This window comes from Talpa occidentalis, unplaced genomic scaffold (genome assembly GCF_014898055.3).
Source record: "Talpa occidentalis isolate TD23 unplaced genomic scaffold, MPIMG_talOcc4v2.1 talOcc4.12, whole genome shotgun sequence".
Taxonomy (NCBI): domain Eukaryota; kingdom Metazoa; phylum Chordata; class Mammalia; order Eulipotyphla; family Talpidae; genus Talpa; species Talpa occidentalis.
In genome coordinates this window covers 3,267,820-3,288,250 of record NW_023601212.1, presented here as the reverse complement: position 1 = coordinate 3,288,250, position 20,431 = coordinate 3,267,820, and the positions used below count along the sequence as shown (strand labels likewise).

The following is a 20,431-nucleotide window of genomic DNA, read 5'->3' as shown; positions in this document are numbered from 1 at the left end:
TGGCTGGGGACGTGGTGGCTGAGGAGACCCGCTCGCCTCCAACTCTGTTCCCTCCCCACCGCGTGGAACAAAACCAGGGCTGCTTTCCGCGGTTTCTTTTTTTAAACATGTGCTCCACGTAACCCGCCATCATCCCGGGATGACAAATGTTTAGTGGTATTTGTGATTCAACAGATGTTAGGTCCCGAAATCCCCGTTGAATACGCAACGCTGCAGCTTGAAGTACCTCAAGAGTCCATCCTGGAATTTTCCTCTCTGGCCTCTGTCCCCCCAGGGCCAGGCCCGCCGCCTCTCTCTCTCTCTCTCTCTGCTTATTTAGTATTTCTTGTGGCTCCACTCACCACATCCAGCCTCAAAATAATCTTGAGATAGTTGATAGTTTAAAAAAAAGAAAGCAACAACAACAAAAAAGGCTTTCCTCTCTTTCCAGAAATGTCTCTCCAGGCTTATCTTACAAAGGTTTTTTGTCCTTGGAGCCACCTACCAAAATAAAGTCATTTGCTAACTTGTGATTTTTTTGATGCATTTTAATGATGAAACTTGGGCCCCTTTCTAATAACACTGTCTTCCTCCAGCGAAGGATGCTTCGGGCCCCAAGGGTGCACCACCCCACGTCGTAGACGAACGAGTAAGTCAAGAGAAAATGAGGCCTCAGAAATCAGGAATTCGTAAAAGCGCAAACGACAGAGCTTCTGTGGGCTTATTTCTTAAGTCCTCAATTTCGTTATCTCCACTAATGGCTCCCATCATTGCTTTAACCGGGGATCCACCCACATTTTTTCATTTATTTTACACAATTAAATTCTAGTATCTTAATTGCCTAAGCTTAATGAACAAACAGGCTGGGACTAGGAGGCACCGCTGGCCGTGCCGGGCTGAGCTCGCAGGACGCCACGCCGCCTACTCAGACACCGGAGCCCGCGTGAGTCACAGAGAGCCAGAGGGCGCGACCCCCCCCGAACTTTCAAAGACTTCATAGCACCCGTCCCCCAGAACCTCCCCAGGTCTCATCTGTTGGTCACCTCAGTTAACAGAAGATATCAAGGGCCTCCCTGGTGGCCTAGGGGTCGAGTCTCAGGCTATCACCACCCCAGCACGAGTTCGATCCCGGCCAGGGAGCTACCCCACGGCACAGCAGACCTCTCCTGTCTCCCCGCTGCTCCCCTCAGCAGTGGATTTCAGTGGATTGGCCTGTTCTGCTCCCCAGTCTGTCTCTGGTGAATCCTCTCACCCCCCACACCTCTGGCCTGTACCCCAGTTCCTGTATGCATAAATAAATCTTTAAAAAAAAAAAAAGAAAATGGACTTCACAGGGAAATATTTCATTCCTCTTAAGCAAACCATTTCATAGTCTCCAAAGCATATCAGATCTCTGCAAAAGAGATTCTGCCTTTTTCACAAAAACAGAGTCAGAAACTTCTGCCTCATCCCGCCCACTAGGGTCAGTGATGATTTAAATAACAGAGCGTGCAGGACGCTGCCACCACGTTACAAGGCGAATCTGCTCCAGGAGGCCAGGTGGGGCCCGGGAACCAAATCCTTGCCTTAGATTATTCTTTTTCACTAAGAGAAAAAGAAGGTAAGGCAATGGAGGCATAACCATTTGATTGGAAAGGATGACTAATGAACACAATAAAAATTCAAACCATGTTAAAAACACAAACTCGAGATGACCAAAGTAAACAGAAGCATCCACTTTGCTCAAATGGAACTCTGAGGCATGAAGACAGCAGGCAGCTGACGACAATCCTTCCAGGGAGCACGTCTCTGCGAAGTTCCTGCAGGATAACCAATGGAGAGCTGGTGTTTTATTATCCCACATTCCTCTCAAATAAATACTTGAAATGGTCCAAGTGTTTTCAGCAGAGATTAAACAGAAACCAAATCCTCCCCATGCCGGATCTCTGTTTAGAATGCCGTGTTCCTGGAGCAATGCTTGATCCACAGGAGGTAAATAATTATTGTCTGATAATAAATGGATTTAATTATCATAATAACTCTGCGTGGGAACGAGGCTAGCCCAAATCTAAAGTAGATGACACAGGCTCTGAGAGCTCAGGATTCGTTCGGGGCTGACCCAGGGCCCTGGGGTCGGCTCAGCCTGACCTTGGTGTTGGAGAAGCCAGTCTCCCCGGGTGGGAGATGCCAATCTTGCTCACGGTGTGAGTCTCAAGCCTTCTTCTTTACACCCTGACCCACCTGCCTCAAAACCTGTCACCTCAGAGAAAGTAAGGCCAGGTTTTCCTGCAAAGGATTTTCATGGGAACTGGACATGCTTCTGGATGTTTATAAAATGTGACAGAAATAGTCAAACTCGCCATAGGTTCTGTGCTGAAATCTCGAGCAGAGACAGAGATGCAACAGCCTTCAAACCTACATCAGTTTTCCAGGCGACCCTTGGGGGTATCGACATGACCTGTATTTAACACACAAAACACAGCCCCATGGCAAAGTATTTCATGACAGCCTCTCAAGCCCTTCCTGGCGGAGCGGAGAGAGGAACCGCGTGAGGACAGGGCGACTGGCGGAAAGCAGAGAAAGCCAGAACTGGCTAGAAACGGGCGGGCAGGGCGGCAAGCAGGGGTAGGAGGTGAAGGGGAACCTGAAGGACTCACTGGCAAACTGTTTCCAGAGAAGAGTTAATGGGGACAGAAAGGGGCCTCCCCGGTGGCGCAGCGGTTGAGCACTGGGTTGCGAAGCTGCCCGCAGCCTCTGCGGCACCGCTTCGATCCCCGGCTGCCAGCGAGAGTCCGACATGGCGCGCAGACCTCTCCAGTCTCCTGGCTGCTCCCCTCAGCAGTGTCCTTCGTCAGTCTGCCTGCTCTGCTCCCCGCTCTGGCTCTGGTGAATTCCCTCACCTTCCCGCGCTTCTGACTCTACCCAGTGCTTGTATAAATAAATAAATCTTAAAAAAAAAAAAAAAAAAATGGGGACAGAAAGGGAGTGCAAGGACACGCTGGAAGTCATCTCAGCTTCGACCTCGTGGACGCGCCGTAGCTGGCTGCAGCTGGAAAAGACCCCGCACAGGACTCCTCTCCAACACGAACCCAACATAACAGGGACGCAAGTGACCGGCAGTGACCACCCCCATGCAGCGTGCTGGACGCGGCAAGGACACGCGCCTGGAGCTGAGGGGAAGTGGACGGGCGTGTGGGCAGAGGCTCGGCCGGGGGGCACGGAACAGCTGGTCAGCGAGACCCCCAGCTGGCGGGAGATGCCCTGCAAGGCCGGTTTCTCCTCTCTGGCTGTGCAGCGCAGAATTCCTTTAAAGGGCACCATGTTGACACTGCGTGAAAGATGAAGGGAATCCTGGTTCCCCAAAACAAGTGCTTCAGGGTCTGAAAAGAAACGAGCGAGGACCCAGCTGTCCCTGTGAAGGGAGGGCAGCGTCGTCCTAACCGGGCAGCCTCAAGAAGCTTGAAAAAGATTCTTTCTGGTTTCAGTTCAGCAGCCGCCCAGGCCGCCCTGCAACTCCCCGGGCCACACCCTCTCCCGGGATGACAGATGACGCAGGTTTTCGGCAGGAAAATACTTTCAAAGATGAGAGTCTCCCGCGAGCCCATCGCTGAGATGTGACCCGATTTCCTTTGGAGAACGCTGCCCACGCAGACTTCTCTCTCCTCCAGGGTCATCCGCGCCCACTCACTGACATCTGCATGGACGGCTTCAAACTCCTGACGCAGGAGGCCGGCCCGCCGTCGGGGGGCTTGGCAGCATAAATATGCAAATAATAAAAAACACATAGAAGCTGGGAAAATATTTGATGGGTTTTATGAACTTCTACATACATGATGCCGATATCTGCTTATTATTGTATGTTCTATTAAGTGTGTTCATGAGGACATGCAGGTTCAATGAAAAATGAAATTTATCATAGAAAATCTATCCCCTTTCTAAACACGCCTCACAGGCGTGTTGCTGCACCTTCTCTGCTGGCAGATTCTCAGCATGAGTGTGTCAACCCCTGGCTGACGGCTGTGCTGGTGCATCTCACAACAGGGCTGAGTTCTCATGAGAAAAAGTGGGCATTATTGTCATCACCATGCAAAAGAAGGAAACCAGGGCAGGAGGTAGAGCAGTTTACTAGTTACCCAGCATATTCCCTGTCTGTCTGTCTGTCTGTCTAATTCTAGCTCCCTCTCTCGTCCAGGGCCTGCAGTGTGGGGCCTGATCCCTAAGCGTTTCCTCTGTAGATCCAGAAGACGGAAGAACAGGAGCTCACCGCCCCCCAGGGGTTCCCTATGCTGTGCTGATGCCAGGGCGGGGCATTTACGGGTCACTCTGCGGAGCAGGGGAAGGAAGGAGAGGGCAGGCCAGGAGACCCTCAGCCCCGCGCACCAGCTCCCGCGCACCATCAGCTCGCCCAGCAGCTCCGCCGTGCAGGCCAGGCGCGGGCCCGCCGGCCCTGAGCTTCCAGGCCCGACGGCATCCGACATCCAGCAAACGCTAAATAAAACCACCAAGGGCATGCGAGCCCCGCCCCACTGCCTTTCTCCCCGACTTGTCTCCCGCCACATTTTGTTTCCTACTTTTACCCCCTTCATTTCTCTTCCATGCTTCCCAGGTGTGTACAAACTGCTACTGGGCTGTATTTTAAAAATCATTGACCCATCTACAAAGAAAATTCAAAGGACATAGAAATGTTTCCTCCTAAAATAGCTACTGCAGGATTTTGTTTTCTCCAGGAAATACACAAAGAGTGTATCTGAGTGTGTCATGGGAAGCTCTAACTTTGCTTTAAATAGACATTTAACTCTTAGCGCTTCTGGCACCATGTCAGTGCTCACAAACCTGCGGGGTCTTCAGTTACAAACGTGAGCTCCAGCACAGATGACCGTGTGACCCAGCAACTCCACGCCTAGAGTTATAGCCAAGGAAGCAAAACAGAACCTCCCTGGTGGCCTGGGGGTTGCATCTCAGTGCTGTCACCTTGACGGCCTGAGTTCGATCCCTGGCCAGGGAGCTACCCACAGGGCGCACAGACCTCTCCTGTCTCCCCGCTGCTCCCCTCAGCAGTGGATATCAGTAGATCCACCTGTTCTGCTCCCCACTCTGTCTCTGGTGGATCCTCTCACCCCCTCCTGCACCTCTGGCCTGCACCCCAGTTCTTGTACACATAAATACGCCTTTTTAAAAAGAAATCAAAACATTCGTCCAAACAAAAACAGGTACACAACTGTTCACGGGTTTATTCCTAGCAGAAAATAATTACAAAAGGAAAACCTCAAATGGCCTTCGACTCATGAACAGAGTGACAAGGTGCAGTGGTGTGTCCATACCCCGGGGGGCTTGGCAATGACAAGGAGTAAGGTAACGACACGTGCTAAAATAGAGCTGAACCTCGAAAACATGCTAAGGGAAGAAGCCGTCGCAAAAGGCCACAGACAGTACGATTCTGTTTATACAAAAAGTCCAGAACAGGCTAAACCGTAAAAACAGAAAACAAACAAACCAGAAAGGAACTTATGTAACAGTTGGCAGGGGCCAGGGAGAAAGAGATTGTACAGAAAGAGAACGAGGAGGCTGCTAATGGGAATGGAACTTCCATGGGGCAAGAAAACATTCTCAGAGCAGATAGCGGTTCCAAGAGAGATAAAGAACTCCTGCAACTCAACAGCAAAGGAAAACAAAAAAAAAAATGAACAATCTGATTAGAAAACAGGCAGAGAACACGAATGACGCTTCGAGAAGGGGCTGAAGCCACCCATCATCAGGGAAACGCAAGTCAGCCACGAGGTCCCCCCGCACCTCTCAGCAAGGCTGTCGTGGAGGACAGCAGCCAAGAAGGGTGGGCCGGGGGTGCACGAGGAAGCCTGGGGCCCTGCGGGTAAACGGAATGGAAACTGGTGCCGCCACCACGGAAATCAGCACGCAGAGTCCTCAAAATGCAGGTAGAACCATCTAGAACTATCTGGCCCTGCAGCCCGCTTCTGGATCAGATCCTAGGAAGTGAGAACAGGACCTTCAAGAAGATGCATCTGCTACTACAACGGGGTATTAGTCAGGAAAAAGGCCCCCCGGAGGACCCCAGGCCAGTGAGTCAGCTGACCGGACAGGAAGACGCAGCAGGTTAACAATAACACATCGATGCTTTGTGACCGACGAATCCCCTGTGCCACCTCACACTCTCAGCCGTACTTCCTGTGTTTGTGTCACTGCTGGAGCGAGAACTGCCCTTTCACAACATCAGCTCCTTTATGGCCCTTCTCTCCTCAATCTCATTGTGGTGAATCCACCGAGCTGTTTGTCCTCGACGTGGCAGAACTGGCTCTGACACGGAGCGATGCGGTGACCGTGGGCGTGCGCTTCTGCAAGCCCTGGTCTGACCCAACTTCCTGAAAGTCAGTATTTAATGACAATGAGGGAAAGTGTACCCGGGGCTCAGCTCCAGAACCCCACAGGCAGGTGCCCGCGCTGACAGACACGGGTCCCCGTGCCAGGGAAACCCAGGCCAGACCGCGCGGCCACCTGCTCGGAGACGAACCTGGCAGAGTAATCACATCCGCCCTCCCGAGGCCGCCAGCGTGGCCACGCACCCCACAGGCGCTGGGCTGACAGAACACCTGCCCTGGCGCGCAGAACGCGGTGGCTGCAACGGATGAGGCCGATCCCAGGCCCCAGACTGTCCGCGTTTGCAGGGCGACGTCAGCGAGACGCAGCGGCCAGTCCCTGGCGCGTGGGGCCAGCTCTGCCGGACCTGCTCCGAGACCCCCAGGCCGGGACGGGGCCGGCCGGCGGGACGAGGACCGGCCGAGCCCTCGGCTGAAATGGCGGGCGTCAGGGGTGCCGGGAAGGCGGGCGCCAGCCCAGGAGACCGAAGCGGGCGGAAGTGACCCTCCGGGGAGCAGGGCGCTGGGCCCACAGGTGGCCGCCACGGCTGCGGGAGGCCAGCGCCCACGAACGAGAGCCGGACGACAGCCCCGTCCCTCCCCGGTGCCACCTGCCGCGGTCTGTGTTGCCGTCTGCACCGCCTTTACCCCACGTGGCTTAGCGGTCTGGGTTTTTTTAAATTAATTTCTCTTCATAAAGCCGGAGAAAGGATGTGCCCATTTCTGCGTGCCTCTGTAGGGCCAGGAAAGGACGGAGCAGGACCTCTATGGTCCGAGCAGACGGGGTAAAGGAGGCGTCCTGGAGCCCTCGGGGGCTTTGCAGGCTTTTCTTGGGATTTACCAGGTGCACGGCAGGGAGGGGAGCCGGGGGGCTGGCAGGCCTCCCAGCCCCCGGCAAGTCTTCACTCTGGGCTCTCCGGCCTTCGCTCGTGGCCGCTGCTGCTCCACGCCTTTCGCTCTCTCTTTGGCTCTGCTCTGCGGGTGTCCCGTGACGCTGCCTTCTAGGCCCAGTCTCTCGGCCCAGGTGTGCCCACCTACATATGCCCACACCCCACTCCAGGTGCCCGCCATCAGGACGGCAGGGATCCATCGTCCTTCCTAATGGTGGGCGGGCCGAAGAGCCTGACACTCTTTTCACTTACCCACAGCTGGAGGCCGGCGCTCCCGCTGGGGCTGCATCGGCGGAGGTGTCCGGGCCAGCAGAACAGTGACCGCTGCCCTCGAAGAGATGCTGATGGCCAAAAGGAAGTTGGCTGAAGCAGCTTTTCGGTGACTCGAAGCTGAGGGCTCGCTGAGTTTTCTGCCCTCCCCGGAGACGCACTGTCATCACTGTCAGCACAGGGGGGCGGCCGGGCAGCCTTGAAGCCCAGGCAGGGAACAGCCTCGTGCCCAGCGCCACTGCCCAGCCTGCAACAGCTCAGACCCCGGCCTCTGCCTGCTGGGAGAGCACGAGCAGCGGAGACGAAGACACCTCAGAGGCCACCCGTTGGGCTTGTGCCGAGGCCCAGAGGCAAGGAGGACAGGAGGGCTCGGTCAGCCCGACTTCCGGCCCCCTGGAGCCCACTGGAGCCCAGACAGGCCTGGCTGCTTCCACCCGGAACTGCCTCCACAGGGGAGACAGCCCCCATCCCTGACCCACCAGCTCCTAAAATTAATCCCAGTTCCCTGGGGAGGGCCGCTGGCGGCTGCTCATTTAACTCAAACTCCAAAGACTATAAGAACCGAATGGCTGGAGTCGTGGCCACTCACTGGGTGACCAGGCTCCCGGCACTGAGCAGCTGCTGCGGGGGCAGCCAGGCGAGCCGGAAGCCGCGGGGGCCAGTGCAGCCCAGCAAACGCCCCGCAAGCTCCAACAGGGCAAACGGCTTGAACAACAGCCGTCCTCCCTAAAAGCTGCGGCACGGCCTAGTAAACCCAGCAAGCCCCACGGACAGTCTTTCAAATGTCTTTTTTTTTGACATTTTAGAAACAGTCAGCTTTGATGGCGCCCCGGGCCCCAGAGCCTTTTAGATACTCTGGCCTTTCCTGAAAGGCTCTCGTTATGAAGCCAGATGCATGTGACAGTATTGTCATCGTGAGGCTGTGCATGTTCCCGAACCAACGGCCAGGCACAGATTTGGGGGATTCCAGGCTCAGGCCTGATCAGGTGCAGGACACAGGGGTTCCTGTCCGTGCAAGAGTCTGGGTGACTCAAGTATCTCAGCCCATTCATGTTTGGCCACTACCACCAGCTTCCCCACCGCCAGCCCATTCTCTGTGTCCACTGTAACCCCTTATTTTAATGACAGTCTCAGAGCCAATGAGGGCTTACAATTACTGGGGCAACTATGAGCTCCTTGAGCTTACGCTTCCTCATGAGACTTCGGGGTGGCCACCCCTGTAGGGGAAACCCTGATGAGGGCAACTGACCAGCTCTTTCTAGAGGGCTGATTGACATCCGTGTTTTTAGCTCACTGCCTGCGCTGATGTATTTAATTCCACATTTCTGCCACCTTCACGATACAGCTCACAATATAAAGTGCTAAGACGACAGGAGAGCAAAATATCCCTAAACAAGAACACCCCGAGAAACCTGTAGTTAGTATCACAACGAGCTAAAGACATTTTCAAACATTTCATTTCCCAGGCGCTCTTATCAGAAAGCTACTAAAGGATGTTCTCCAACAAAACAAAAGATCAACCACCAAGCAAAATCACAGGGGGCCAGGAGAGCAAATCCGAAAATATGGAGAGTGCAGACAACTCAGAGACTCTCTGGGGGTGAAGGCGGGGCTAGGACAATATGACCCCGAGAAACGCCACGTCCCGCCACACTGAGCAGCAGCCCTGGTCAGAATCGACTGGTGCTGACAAAAGCAAAGTAGCCAATTTCTGGCTCTTGCCTTCAGTCCCCTCCCTTGCACTGGACACCTCCCCTGTGCCACCCAAAGTTCTGGTGGCAAGTGGGTCCTGAACACACACAAATTGAGGCTGGCCCGGACATGAAAAGCCCAGCAGAGCCAGGCTAAGGGGAGTTTGGGGAACAGAGCAGCCAGAAAGGGGGCAGGTGCCTCAGGCTGTCAAGGACAATTCAGCGCAGGGTTCCCATCTACCGCGCACACCCACCCAGACCCCAGATCACACGGGCATCCCGGTCCCGCACTGCAGTCAGGACCCCAGAGGAGACACCGTCCCCCACCTGGACGCGCCCCCTGCTAATCATTAACTAATGGCAGGTTCTACGGCGCCAACTTGGGGCGACCGACTGTGACCACCCACACCCGTGGCCTCCGAGCCTGTGTCCCAGGGCCGGGGGCAGAAGCGACACTTCCGGGGCAGAGGCAACACCACCAGGCCCGTGTCGTGACTGGCGGAGCGGAGGCGGGCACCGGGCAAGGGGAGTTTGAAGAGCTGCAGAGCCCATCGAGAAACGTGGCCAGCAATTGAGCCCACGGCACGCAGGACGCGGCCACAGTCTTGACGTGAGAGGAGACTTCGTTTCTGCAAACTGTCATCCACCGAGGTCAGGGAGGCGCCGCAGACGGGTTTTTAATCTGTTTCGCAGTATTGCTGCGGGTTCATCTGCCAACCGATGTGCTTTCAAGATTGTACGAATAAGCATGAGAGTGAGTGCTCCATGTTTGTATGTGTTTAATGATCGTAAAAAATTCAGGAAATCTGCTTAGCGTCCACTAGCACCCCTCTCTTCCGCATCTCCCCACAGAGGAGCGGGAGCACCTGGTAGTTTCCCTCTGAGCCCCAAGAGGAAGGAGCAGAGGAAAGAAAGCAGGGGGCTGCGGGGTGCAGGCTGGGCTCCTGTCCCCACCGCATCCATTCAGCTCAAGGAGCACAGTTCTATTCTGTTCTCTTGTTTTTAGAGAAAAGGTCTGTCCATCCCTGCAAAGGCAAAGCTCGTTCTACTCGAAGGAGGTTCACTGACTCAAAGGCATAAAGACAAGAGAAAGTAAAAAAACACAGGAAAGCCATTTTGAAATGTCCTTCAAAGACATGCCCTTGAAATCCATAAAAGCAAAGAATTAATAAAAGTGAAAAGAGGCCGTGAAATCACAAGTCGCGTTTTAAGGCTGGCACCTGCTAAAGCACAAAGTTCACAGCAATATTTGCTGAGCAGGGTAGGGATCTGAGTCATGCAGCTTGAACTAAAACCCGATTCACCATATCAAACACTCTCCAATATCAAAATACCAATATTGTGCGTGACCCAGTGAACAAATAATCCTACCGATAAGATTTTTATAGATGTTCCCTCATCTCACGGGAGTGACTTGCCGATAAGCACAGAGTCTAAACTCGGGTCTAAGTCAGTGTCATTAAGAGACTGTGATTCACCGCGTCGATGCGGATGTTGAAAAAGCCAGAATTCATTTAAAAGTGTTAAGAGTCTGACATACGTGTTCAAAATGGTAACCATCTAATCGATATCTCCATTTACAAGGACACACGGGCTGACTCAGGGCTGGTGAAGTGAGGGGTGGTCAGGGCTTCCCTGGCAGAAAGGAAATCGTGGGAAGGGGTAGGGCTGGAGTTGGGGGGTGCCCTGGGGTCTGCAGAGAAGCAGCAGGCGTCCAGGCCCAGGACACATTCCTACCCTATCAGCAGCTTCCGAGAGCAGCCAGTCAGCAGCTGCAGCATCTCCTCAGCGCACCCCACCCCCGGCCCCCAGGGACAGAGGTGGCTCAGTGGGAAAAAAAAAAATCAGTGCCACCACGTCACCCTGGGGGTCATCAGTGCTGCAAATCGCTCCCCTTGGCAGCTGGCGCTGGGAATTCTTTTAACGAGGAATGAAATGTTTTCCTTCCGAAACGAGAACAGTCATGATGGGTTGTTAAAGTCGGGCATCTCAGCACATCCGAGTCCCACCCAGAGACTCTGCTGGATGCTGAAGAGCATAAAACCAGGGAACTGACTCTCAAGATTCCTGGAATGGAAGGGAAAACCCTAAGGATGGGAATCACCTAATTTTTGCCGGGCTAGATTAACACAGCATCGTAAAATCTTATTACCAGCACAAGTGTCCACTTCCCAGCCCCCCCACGGCGGTGGCAGCCTCTCCAGCTGTTTGACAGGGGCCCTGACCTCCCAGCTGAGGGGGGAGCAGCCTCATTGAAGCTCTTTCTGAAGAGGCATCAGAGCTGAATCAAGCAGGCGGGTCGGAGACCTCCGCCAGGACCCGCAGGCCTCGAGGAAGTCTCCGGCGCTTGTGTACACAGAGGCCGGGGAAACGCAGATCAACCACATTTCCCACACATCTGCTTATCAGCGGCAGCCGCAACTGCAGAAATGAGTGAATGTGGGAATCAAATAACGTCTTCACTTGGTTCAGGAACGCGAGTGATAAACCAATGTTTTAGCACTTGGGGTGGTTCAAATAAAAAAAGGTGGGGGGATTTGGTAGCACACAAATTCCAGGACATTGCTGAGCCCCAGCCTTATCATGAATCTTGCTTCCAAACACCGCCCTGATGCGCCTGGGGGGGATCTCAGGTCTCCCCACACCGCGCACCTCCATCCACCCTGTGGCCGCTGACCTCGCACCTGGCAGGTGGTCCTGGGAACCACCAGTGCCCCCAAAGTCTCCGTACCCTGGGGAACAGCTCGCTCACCCAGCCAAGGGAAGAGCTTCCCGGGCTTCGTTTCTGTGGCTAAAATATTCAAAGCCTCGATTAAGGAGCAAATGCCTGGTGGGACAGGCCTTAACCCTGAGTCATGCCAGCCCCTGAAAGGAACTCTGGAGCTTCTTCTCCTAGAAACCCTTTCTGTTAGTAACAGTAAGTGAAGATCCCGGGGGCTCCAGAGGGAGGAAAGAGAACCCCAGGAGGAGGTGCCCCAGGAGGGCACCCCCTGAGAAGGGAGCAGAGCCGCCTCTGGGGCAGGCTGTGTGTTCTGCAGATCTGGGGGGCTCGACCTGCTTTTCGCCACTGAACACTCATCCCCGGGCCAGGCGCACCCACCCAGCCACAACAGTCAGCCATCAAGAAGCGCGGAGCTGGCAAAGGGAGGGACTCCCCGGTGTCCAGCTGTCCAGCTGCCCAGCTGTCTGTCCTCCCGTCTCCTGAATGCCCAGCGCTGAGTGTGCAGAGCCGGCGGCTGTGGAGGGACGAGCTCTTGCAACAGCAGGAGCGAAACCAGCAGAACTGGATCCCTAAGACGAGCTCGGGCTCCCTCCTGCTTCGGGACTTTTAAAAAGCGTCGGAACCGCGCACCAAGAAATTGCAAAAAAATAAAAATAAAGCAGTCAAGGGCGCGCAAGGCCGTCGCTCTCCCCGGCACCGGCGGGGGCCGCGCCGGAGGCGGCCTGGGCAGCCCGGCCGCCCGCCCCCCGAGCCCGCCCCGCGCGCGCCCCCGGCCGCCAGCAGGGGAGCCCGCCGCGCCCCGCCATTCAGACAAAAGGCGCCCCGGGCCCGCCCCCGCCTCGCCCCCGCCCGCCGGCCGCCGGCACTCACTGCGGAGCGCGCCGATGAGCAGCGAGCCGTCCTTGATGAGCTCCTTGATGAACTTGTTGGTGCGCTCCAGCTCGACCTCGTGGCACTGCAGGCGCTCCCTGAAGTCGGGGCTGTCCAGGTAGGAGTCGCTGAACTCCAGGGTGGGCAGCCCCATGGCCCCGGCGCGGCGCGGTCCGGACGCGGCTCAGAACTCCCGGCGCGCGGCCGCGGGGGCGCTCGGGCTCGGGCGCGCGGGGAGGGGCGCGGGGCGGCGCGGGGCGCGGGCCCCGGGGCGCATGGCGGGGCCGGGCCGGCCGGGCGGGGTCTCGCGGCGCCTCCGCAGCTGCGCGCTCGGGCCCGGACGGTGCTGCGCGCGGGCCCAGGCGCCGGAGCCACCCCGCGCCAGCCTCCCCCCGCGACGCAGCCGAGCGCGGGCGGACCCGGCCCGCCCCCGCGGCCGCGCCCCCGCGGCCCCCCGCCCCTCCGGCGCCCCACCCACGGCGGCGCCCGCGCTCCGCCCGCCCCGGCGCCCCCGCCCCGCCCCGGCCCCTGCGCCCCGCCCCGGCCCCGCGCCCCGCCCCCCGCGCCCCGCGCCCCGCGCCCCGCGCCCCGCCCCGGCCCGGAGCCCCCGCCCCGCCCCGCCCCGCCCCGCGCCCCGCGCCCCGCCCGCCCCGGCGCCCCCGCCCCGGCCCGCCCGCGCCCCGCCCGGCCCCTGCGCCCCGCCCCGGCCCCCGCGCCCCGCCCCGCGCCCCGCGCCCCGCGCCCCGCGCCCCGGCCCGGAGCCCCCGCCCCGCCCCGCCCGCCCCGCGCCCGCGCCCCGCGCCCCCGCCCCGCCCCGGCGCCCCCGCCCCGCCCCGGCCCCTGCGCCCCGCCCCGGCCCCCGCGCCCCGCGCCCCGCCCCCCGCGCCCCGCGCCCCGCCCCCGCGCCCCGCGCCCCGCGCCCCGCGCCCCGGCCCGGAGCCCCCGCCCCGCCCCGCGCCCCGCGCCCCGCCCCCCGCGCCCCGCGCCCCGCCCCGGCCCGGAGCCCCCGCCCCGCCCCGCCCGCGCCCCCCGCCCCCACCCCGGAGCCCCGCGCCCCTTGCGCCCAGCGCTCGCCGCCCCGCCCCGCGCGCACCGCCTCTCCCCACGCCAGAAACCCGCGCTCCCCGCGCCCCCCCGTGCCTCGCGCCCCGCGCCCCTCCCGCGCGCACTGCCTCTCCCCACCCCAGAGCCCCGCGCCCCCTGCGCCCCCTGCGCCCCGCGCCCCCTGCGCCCCGCGCCCCGCGCTCCCCCCCCCCCCCCCCGGTTGCCCGCAGCCCTGAGGCGCAGATGTCCCCCGACGCGGGCTGGGGGGGCCGCCCTCTGAGCGTGGGGTGGGGGGGATCGCGCCCCTACAAAGCTCCAGGTGGAACCATCTCGCGTCCCTTTCTCCCCCTTCTCTGATCTGAGGAAGTCAGGGCTTTCCAAGTCGCGGTGAAAGTGTGAGGGCTCCCCCCCCCCCAAGTCGGCTGGGGCTCAGGTGCCGCTGCCCAGGAATTTCTGTTTCAGGCCCAATGTTGTGCGTGTCATCTGGACCCGGGCGGAACCGTCCCGCAAGCCTGGAGAGTCCAGACTCGGGCTGGCCGCCCCTCGGGACTCAGCCCAGGCGCCCCTGCTGGGAGACGCGCTGGGAGGGGTTCCCCAGGAGCTGGGTTCTCTGGAACCCCTGTTTCCCGCAGCAGAAAGGACAGCAGCGCAGGACGCCCCGCGCCTCTGCAGGATCTCAGGGAACCCAGTTATTTTCTCAAGGATCTGCTTTTAATTTCTCTGTTTTCACTGCCTTGTCCATCTGCACCATCTGTTTGAAGCAACTCAACGGAGCATGGGAAAAATTCCATTAAAGTGCTTTACATTTTTCCCAATTAAGTTTCAGGATTGTCAGGATGTTCGGCATCGGAAGCCCTCGGGCGGGCGCAGCATGGAAACCCCACACTCCAGACAGGGAAGGTGATGCCAGCGGCGTCTGTGAGGACTGAACTGCTGCTGGGCCGGGAGGCGAGACAAAAACTCTGCATCCGTGTTCACACCATCACTCCCGCACATCCACGCGCCCGGGGACGGGGCTGGGGTCGGGGTGTTCTCGGTCACCCCTGGAGTGACAGCTCCGGGCCCGGCTGTCCTGCCCCTGACGCGATTTGACATCTCCTCGTCGCACCGCCTGAAAGGCCATCGCACCGCCTGAAAGGCCGTGCCACCACCTGAAAGGCCGTGCCACCACCTGAAAGGCCGTGCCACCTAACGCAGAGTTTCCTTTCAGCTTTTCTGTGGCTGCTCCAAGCAGCCGCCCCGATGCCAGCGGCGGAGATATGAACAGGATAAAATACAACCATCGCGTCCTGTTTTCCATTAACCCGAAGTCCTGTGGCTAAATGTTTAAAAATGCACCCACAGTCTCTGATAAGCAGCACTTCTCACGCCGGGCGTCGACTTTCATTTTCCTTTTCCAGCCTCCGATGTGGGAACAGATTATTCTAGATTCTGGATTATTCTGGATTCTAAGCTTGGGCTCTCTTACCCCGTCACGCGTGTGATCTCACGCGGTGGGAGGCTCGGGGCCATGGGCTGATGCACACGGAAGGATAAATAAAGCAGAGCTGACCCCGCGCGGTCCTCGGAATAGAAGAGGGACCAGGACCTGCCGGTTCCGGAGCCACACGTTAGGGCCACGCGGGCCCTGTGCATCGTGTCCTGGGCGTCTGCACAGACTGGGCATCGGGCTTTTCCTTCCTGCCCGCCATCCTCAACCCCCACGGTGCAGGGCGCTATCATGAACTTATTTTTCCCCGTAGGTGTTTTTGGGGTTACTCATGACTTACCCCGGTGACTCACGCCTTAATTATACCTGCGAGTCAGGCTTCCTCTGGGACATGAGCTCGGAGACTCGAGAGACACCAGAAGGGGTTTTGCTTTCAGGTGGATTTATGGTCACTGGGGAACTGGGGTGCCTTCCTGCGTGATTTTCCCACCAGATTCATGGACCCAGATTCCTCCTAAGGGAACAGACTCTCCCGGGGCAGGAGCCCGGACACCGACGAGCTTGTTTTCACGGGGAATTTTACTGCACTGACTTGTAACCTCCCCCCGGCAGCCCCGGCTCCCTGCACAGACAGACATCGCGCTTCATTTTCCCAGCGCTGAGGTGGCTGTGTGTGGTTTTGTTTATTTATTTTAAAAAGCCAGTAGCAAGCTGGGGGACAGTAAACGACGCTGTGATATTTGCGTATCTGCCCCAATGTTTTGTTTTTCCCTCCGCCGAACCACCTGCGCCCACATCCCCGTGAGGTTTGCCTGAAAGCCGTTTCTTGACCGAGGCTGTATCTGACGTGCAAGCCTGGCTCTTGATACACTCGACGAGTGCTACAGCTGGGTGATTACTATTTACCTTTAAAAACGGTTTATTTATTGAGGTGAGGTATGCCTGACCGAGAACCCAGGATTAGTTCCAGGTGCACGACATAATGATTCTGTATCCGTGCGTACTGCAAACGACCACCCCAACACGTCTCGATGAATCCATTCCCGCCCATCACCACTTACAAATCCTTTTTCTTGGGGCGAAGCTTTTAAAATCGCCGCCTTGCCAACTGTCAGATATGCGAGGTCGCATCATTAAACGTGGCCCCTGTGGGTGACATTCCCAGGACTGACTTTGTGACTGAAAGTCCGTACCTGGGTTATTATTTTTCAATTAATTTTGGAGATTCAGGCCTCCCGGAATCAGATGTTCTGAAGCAAGTTTGGGCCTGGGGAGAGATGACTAAACAGAAAGAGAAAAACCTAAGCAGGCGAGCACCCTCTCTGGCGTTTCCTGTACTTGTTCTTTGGACTTAACACTCTTGTTTTTTATTGGGCATGTTTTATTGAAGCAGCATCGGTTTAGAGCACCGTCTGCAATTTAGGGGCGCCCACATAGGCGGGTGCTTGTCACCACACCCTCCACCAGAGTCCCCTGGGTCCCCTCCGCCTTCAGGCTCTCCTGCCTCCCCCCGTAGTAGCCTCCATCCTAGTCAGGGTTGGTTTTGGGTTAGTTGTGCACATGCCTGTCTTGTTCTCTGTAGTTCGCATACGAGCGACATCACCTGGCATTTCTTTTCCCGGCTGACTTAGCTCATTCAGCTCTTCTTCATTAGCATCACAGCATCATTCTCCTTCTTGGGGTGGGGTGTCAGGCTGTTGGTGTGTTACAGGGACACATGGCCCCTCCAGGTGCCATTAGCACCCCTCCCCCACACCCAGGCACCTGCAGTCTTCACCAGAGTCCACCGTTATTTCTAAGTTTGGTTTCCTCTGACCCTTTGGCTCTCTAGAGCCCACAGGTAAGTGATACGCCCAGGTTTGTCCTCCTCCTCCTCCTGACTTTGCTGGTAGGAGCACCCCAGATCCACCCACGCTGTCGTGCGTGGCAAGGGCTCACCCCCTGACCGCCCAGGCCAGGTCACGGCTCTGGTTCCTCGCTGCATTGCCCAAGGTCGGTCTGGCCCCTTGAGGCGGGCGTGCAAGGGTTGTGTGTCGTCCTCGCCGCGGAAAACAGAGTGGGCCCCAGAAGGACAGAACTCACGCTCCGCGGCCAGTGGACATGTCAGCGCCCTCGAGGCCACTCTGTGGACACGGCCCATCTCTCACCTTCCTGACCCACAGACCCACACTGTCCACAAAGAGACAGCTGCCAACGCCGCCCCGCCCAGGGGCTGCCACCCGACCCTCCGTCTCCTAGGCCCTAAGTGAAGCAGAATCGCAGTGTTTTCTCCTGGCCGGCTGAGTCAGTCCGCTTAGGTCATTTAGTTACTACAGGAAAAGCAACAAGACTTAAGAATCAGGCTTCTATTTAGAAACATTCGAACCCACATGAAATTTGGATTCGGAGATATTCCTGCATCAGCAGGCAGGAGAGCGCAGGTTAAGCCAGTCCGGAGCAGGATGGGTTTATTCTGGCTTATTTTAAGTTTTAGAAGTTTTTTTTTTTTTTCTAATTTGGCCCCACCCTGCTGCTAATACCGCTGTCCCTCGTGGGGTGCTTGGGTGTGACCCTAGGTGCTCTGAGCTCTGCCGGTCTCCCTCTCCCTCCCCACTGCTGTCCCCAGACAGACCAGGGCTGCCCGCAGCAGGGCGGGAAGGAGAAACACCGCCTGGTGCAGGGGTAGGAGCGGGGTCTTCCCGAGAAGCACAGACAGGGCGGGAGTGGCGGCCTCGAGGGCCTGCTGCCCGGCTGCCACCTGGGGCGCGCACTAAGGAGCAGAGGCCGTGACCGGCGCTGTGATGGCGGAGAGGAGCAGAGGGGACGGGCAGAGCTCAGACGGGAAGAGGAGGGAGGAGCAGGTGACATGAGGAAAGACGGATCCTGGGAGTTAGGAAGCCACAGGCCCCAGGGTGGAGACGCAGCCCGAGGGCCGTCTCCGGGACCCAGACCAGCGCCCTGGGGTGTGGGCTCAGCAGCTTGAGGGGCTTGGGGTCCGGTACAGGCAGGCGAGGGACCAGGGACAGGGACGGAGGGAGCAGGGCCAAGGGCAGAGGGCAGCGCCAGTGCTCGGGACAACGTGGCTTCGAGAGCACCCTCGGGGGCAGACTTAGTCCCAGGACGGGGGAACGGGACCGGGGGGTGTGACCCTTCGCCACGAGCTGCCTGTGAGGGCGGGGAAGAGGGCGATTTCATGTAGGAAAGCTGTCGCCTTCTCGCAGGCACAGACTTCACTGTCCGCGTCCACTGCCCCCTGGCGGGGGCCGAGCCGTCTGCTGACCGACAGGCCCACGGAGAAGGCGGCTCTGGCCTCGCAACCCTCCTGTGTCCACGCAGCGGCTCTTGACAGACCCGTCCCTTTTAGGATCATGAACCTGCCCTTGTGGACACTGAAAGTGAAAGAACTCACCGGGAAGTGGGCAAAAGCCGAGGGGCAGCATCTCCGTGCATGGGCTGGGGCGCAGGCTGCTGCAGGTGCCCACGGGGCCGCCTCCTCGGCCCCAGCCTGTGCCACAGGCGCTGTGGAAGGGCCTCCGCCCCTCTCCGGCGCTGGGGATGCACGGCCCACAGTGGCCGCCTTGCCTGAGCTCATCCAGGACAAGTCGGGATCCCACAGGCCATGGAGCGCAAAAGCCCCAGCCGAGTAAAGCAGATGCCCTGGGCGAGCCCCAACGCCGCGGCTCGGGGGCAGGGGCCCCTCGCGCCCCACGAATGAAATGCTCCTCTCCCGGCTGGCAGCAGGCACGTCGGGCGGTGGCCACGCTGAGACCATTCATGAGCTGCGTGACCGTGACCGAGGGCGCCTGCCTTCCAGGCTTGCCGGCTGCCCGAGCAGAGCACTCGCTAGGCTGACGGTGCCAAGGCCACTGCTGAGTGCTGGCCACGGGCACAGCCCTGAGCTCGTCCACCCGGCGCCCGCAGCGGGAGCCCTGCGTGTTCCAGCCCTGCAGCTGGCCCTGCAGCAAGCCTGGGCCTCCCGACTTCTAACTGAAGGCCCTGCAGCCGCGGCCTCCACTGCACCAGGGAAGGGGCAGACGCCTGCCGGGCCGCCGGTATCCTTCACCCGCCGGCCTAGCCGGCCTCACGCACCGTGCAGCTCAGGGTTTTATAGCGGGGATGAGGACGCAGAGCCCCCACAGCAGACAAAGCCTCCGAGATAAGCGAGCTATCGCTGCCTGCAAAGCCACGCCAGAGTAAACGCCTGTTTGCACACTCGGACACACTCATAGCTCCTCTTGGCACAGCCCTTTCTCCATTTACCTCCTTGGCTTTCAGACGCTCAGCTTGCAGGCCACACCTATTCTCTCCGGCACCAGCCAGAGACAGCTCGCACGTGCTTTGGAAGCACGAGAGCCTTATCTAGACTCTTCTACAAATTGCATCCCAGTTCCTTGGGTAGAGGCACCGGAGCAGATTTGCAGGGGAGCCGGGGAGGCTCCCGGCTGCGGTGGGGCCTGCGGGAGTCCTTCTGAGCGAGCGTGAGGGCGGGTGGCCTGTGCTGGCAGGTCGTGAGGGCTGGGCAGCTGCCGCCCCATCCACCAACAGGCGGCCCCGAAGGCGCTGAAGGAAACGAAATCAGGTCAACGACTCCACAGCCCGCCAGGACCCGCCACAGCTCAGAGGAGCTCGGTCCTGGCCGTGATAAGGGGGCCCCGAAACTGAGCAGAGCCACCGTCTCCACGGTGTGGGCGTTCAGGTGGGGGAAAAGACCCAATGCGAAAGAATCTGCAGCCAGGAGTCACGGTGGCGATGTCTTTTACGAGAAAGAAAGCAAAAGGCAAGTTCTCCCTTAACATGAATAGCACTGACCTTCTGCCTGTGTACACCGTATCTGATCATGGATTAGAATATTTTGCAAAACTGAGCATGATAGCAGCAGTTACTTTCTCTTTTATTTACAGCTACCTTCTGTTTTCTCTCTCCAGCCGCCAGCTTACTCGCTCTGTTGCGAGACAGGGACTCACCAAGCTTGCACTTGCGTTTACAGATAAGTAAAGGGCTGTTAAAGTAGCAGTGGGGCCGTCACACCCGCCACCCCCCCCCCGAATATGAGTATTTCATTAATTATTGTAACACTTAAAACTTGATCTTTCCCCAAATTTTGTATTATTAAAAATTTTCAAGCCTACATAAAAGTTGAAAAAAATACCACAATGGATGCCAGAAAGCTCTCCACCTGCAGTCAACAAATGTCAGCATTTTGCCAT

At 58.3% G+C, this 20,431-nt stretch overlaps 1 protein-coding gene across 2 annotated transcripts in view; it reads right to left on the bottom strand.

The window, feature by feature from the left end:
* ARHGAP42 (Rho GTPase activating protein 42) overlaps positions 1-12,963 on the bottom strand; it is a 145,048-nt gene extending 132,085 nt beyond the window's left edge. For both annotated transcript variants that reach the window (XM_037504781.2, XM_054692970.1), the window contains exon 1: positions 12,773-12,963. In XM_037504781.2, the coding sequence (XP_037360678.1) occupies positions 12,773-12,926 (154 nt within the window). In that variant the 5' untranslated portion in view covers positions 12,927-12,963. The remainder of the gene's footprint in view (positions 1-12,772) is intronic.
* Positions 12,964-20,431: the final 7,468 nt, after the last annotated feature.